Raw genomic sequence first — 2,640 nt, 5'->3', positions numbered from 1 at the left:
CTTAAAATATCGAAAAATATACAGCGCGCGAATTTTAAATGAGAATTTCCGAAAACTTTTCAGTCTTAATGTAAGATTACTAAATACAAAAGAAACTACAGTAGTAATTAAAAATACTGAAATAGATATGAAACGACCAAACGATTATATTTTATATCATCACAACAAAAAGAGAGATTATTCAAAATTTGAACAAATTAAGAAATTATTAAAAATAGATGGTTTAGATAAAACTGCTAAAAATTTGATTCTAAACATTTGTGAAAATATCCAAAAAATTTCATTTTTTTTTAAAAACTAACCATTAACAATTTTTATAAACAATATATCTCGACCGTTGAGAGAATACCAATATTTATAAAAAACTATAGAACACCACAGATACAAATGTTGTTTTGTTTTTTATTAACAATTCTTCAAATAAGACAAAAATCGTTTTAATATTGCACCTAGTACAAATAACAAAAAAAAAAAAGGTACTAATAAGCAATTTGATTTGAATATTTAAGGGTAAAAAAAATTAAGCTATTTTGCTACTCGCTGTCCATTAAGTCTGCCACTGTTTTCCTTTTTAGCCGTCTAGGTATTGCAACCACCTGGAGAAGACTAGATGCTGTAACGTTGACATGTGTTTTTGTTGTGTATGAATTTTATACACTAGCAACATTATTTATGAAGTTTGACAGTTGTCATTTTAACTGAGTAGTGTTTGTTAATAGTTTATTATTATGAAGTAGAAATGTAAAAATTTTATTCTTATCTGTAACTTGAATGAATAAAGTTGAAATACAAAAGTGGTGTCAGAAGTGGGATTCAAAAAAATGAGTCTCACAGCAAGCGAAATGAAGACCATGATGGAATCACTCGCAGGTGCGATTCGAATGGCGGTGACGGAAGCGGTTGCTGTTAACAATTTAACAAATTCAAACGCAAGTTCGATGACATCTAAACCACCACCATTTAAGATTGCAGAATTTAAATTAGGAGAAGGATCCTCAGTGCAGGATTATTTCACGCGTATGGACTGGGCGTTAAATTTGAGCAAGATACCGGAAGCCGAACAAGGAGAGTATGTACGTGTATACATGGGAGCAGAACTCAACGATGCTCTTAAAATTCTCGCTAGTCCAACTGATATGTTTACATACAACGAAATTAAAAATATGTTAATTCACCATTTTGATGGTACACGGAATAAACAAGAGAAGGGAGAATCAATTTCTAAGTTTGTGCTTCGCTTAAAAGAAGGTGCTAGATTCTGTGAGTATGAAGATTTCTTGGATAGAATGTTGGTGGAGCAATTGCTATATGGGGTTGAATCTCGCAATATTTGTGATGAAATAGTAATTAGGAAACCAAAAAATTTTACTGAAGCGTATGAAATTGCGCATACAATCGAGCGAGCGCAAAAAACAACAACAGACGTTAAGGGTACAGAGTTAGGGCAACCAAGTGAACCAACATATAAGCTAGGTTGCGCCCCAATAAAAACAAAACGTAATTTTAGTGAAAATCATGAAAAAGCGATGCGGATGACAAAAGAGAAAACAGTGAATTGTTATGGATGTGGTGGTCAGCATTTCAGAAAAGAGTGCAAGTTCAATAAGTCTAAATGCTTTGCGTGTGGGAAAGTCGGTCATATTGCTAAAGTATGAAGAACGAAATTAGATCAAATAGCAGAGGATGATCCCGAACCAGTTCAACAAATACTTGGTATTAATGCACTCAAGGCGGCGGTAGGAAGAATGATGGTTCATGTTAAAATTGATGGAAAGGAAATTCAAATGGAATTAGACACCGGCGCTCCATGCGCGGTAATTAGTTACAGAACTCTTCGATCGATAAGACCGAATTGTAAGTTGCTTAAAAGTGATAGGCGATTCACAAGCTACACGGGTCATAAGGTTAATTGCGTAGGACGGATTGTAGTATCCGCGTCAGTGGGTAAAATAGTACGACGGTTAAGTCTGTATGTCGTGGAAGGAGATTGTGATACACTTTGCGGTAGGGAATGGATATCACAATTTGCGAGAGAGAATAACTTTTCTGAATTTTTTTCTTCGTCCAACCATATTAATTCAATAAACTCCTCAGAGCGAGAACTGTCTACAAACCAGCGAGAGCGGCTCCAACAACTGATCGAGAGGTTTAAGAACGTATTTAGTGAAACGGCTGGGAAGCTTAGTGGTCCACCTGCTAAAGTGCATCTTAAAAAGGGAGCTACTCCAGTGTTCGCACGACCACGCGAAGTTCCAATGGCATTAAAAGATGCTTACGGCAAAGAAATTGATCGAAAGATTCAATTGGGGCATTACAAGAGAGTAGATCATTCGGAATGGGCTTCGATTACGCATATTGTTGCAAAGAAAAACGGTGGTATTCGCATTACAGGCAATTACAAACCTACAGTTAACCCGCAAATGATAATTGATGAACATCCAATTCCGAAAGCGGAAGATTTATTTAATAAAATGAAAAATGCAACAATTTTTTGCCATCTTGATGTAACAGATGCATACACCCATCTTACAATTGACGAAGAATTTGCACATGTATTAACTTTAAACACAATCACGCATGGGTTAGTACGTCCAACACGTGCAGTTTATGGAGCAGCAAATATACCAGCGATATGGCAGA

At 35.5% G+C, this 2,640-nt stretch overlaps 1 protein-coding gene across 1 annotated transcript; it reads left to right on the top strand.

Moving 5' to 3' along the window:
• Positions 1-821: 821 nt before the first annotated feature.
• LOC119665368 lies at positions 822-2,581 on the top strand (the record flags this gene model as incomplete). The annotated part of the gene is made up of 2 exons (XM_038074610.1): positions 822-1,593; positions 1,669-2,581. Coding segments are annotated over exons 1-2 (1,685 nt in total), but the record flags the coding sequence as incomplete, so codon positions are not given.
• Between the last annotated feature and the right edge of the window lie 59 nt (positions 2,582-2,640).

This window comes from Teleopsis dalmanni, unplaced genomic scaffold (assembly GCF_002237135.1).
Source record: "Teleopsis dalmanni isolate 2A unplaced genomic scaffold, ASM223713v2 unscaffolded_contig_4755, whole genome shotgun sequence".
Taxonomy (NCBI): domain Eukaryota; kingdom Metazoa; phylum Arthropoda; class Insecta; order Diptera; family Diopsidae; genus Teleopsis; species Teleopsis dalmanni.
Note: the sequence above shows the minus strand (reverse complement) of the source record. Positions and strands in the feature narration are given on the sequence as shown.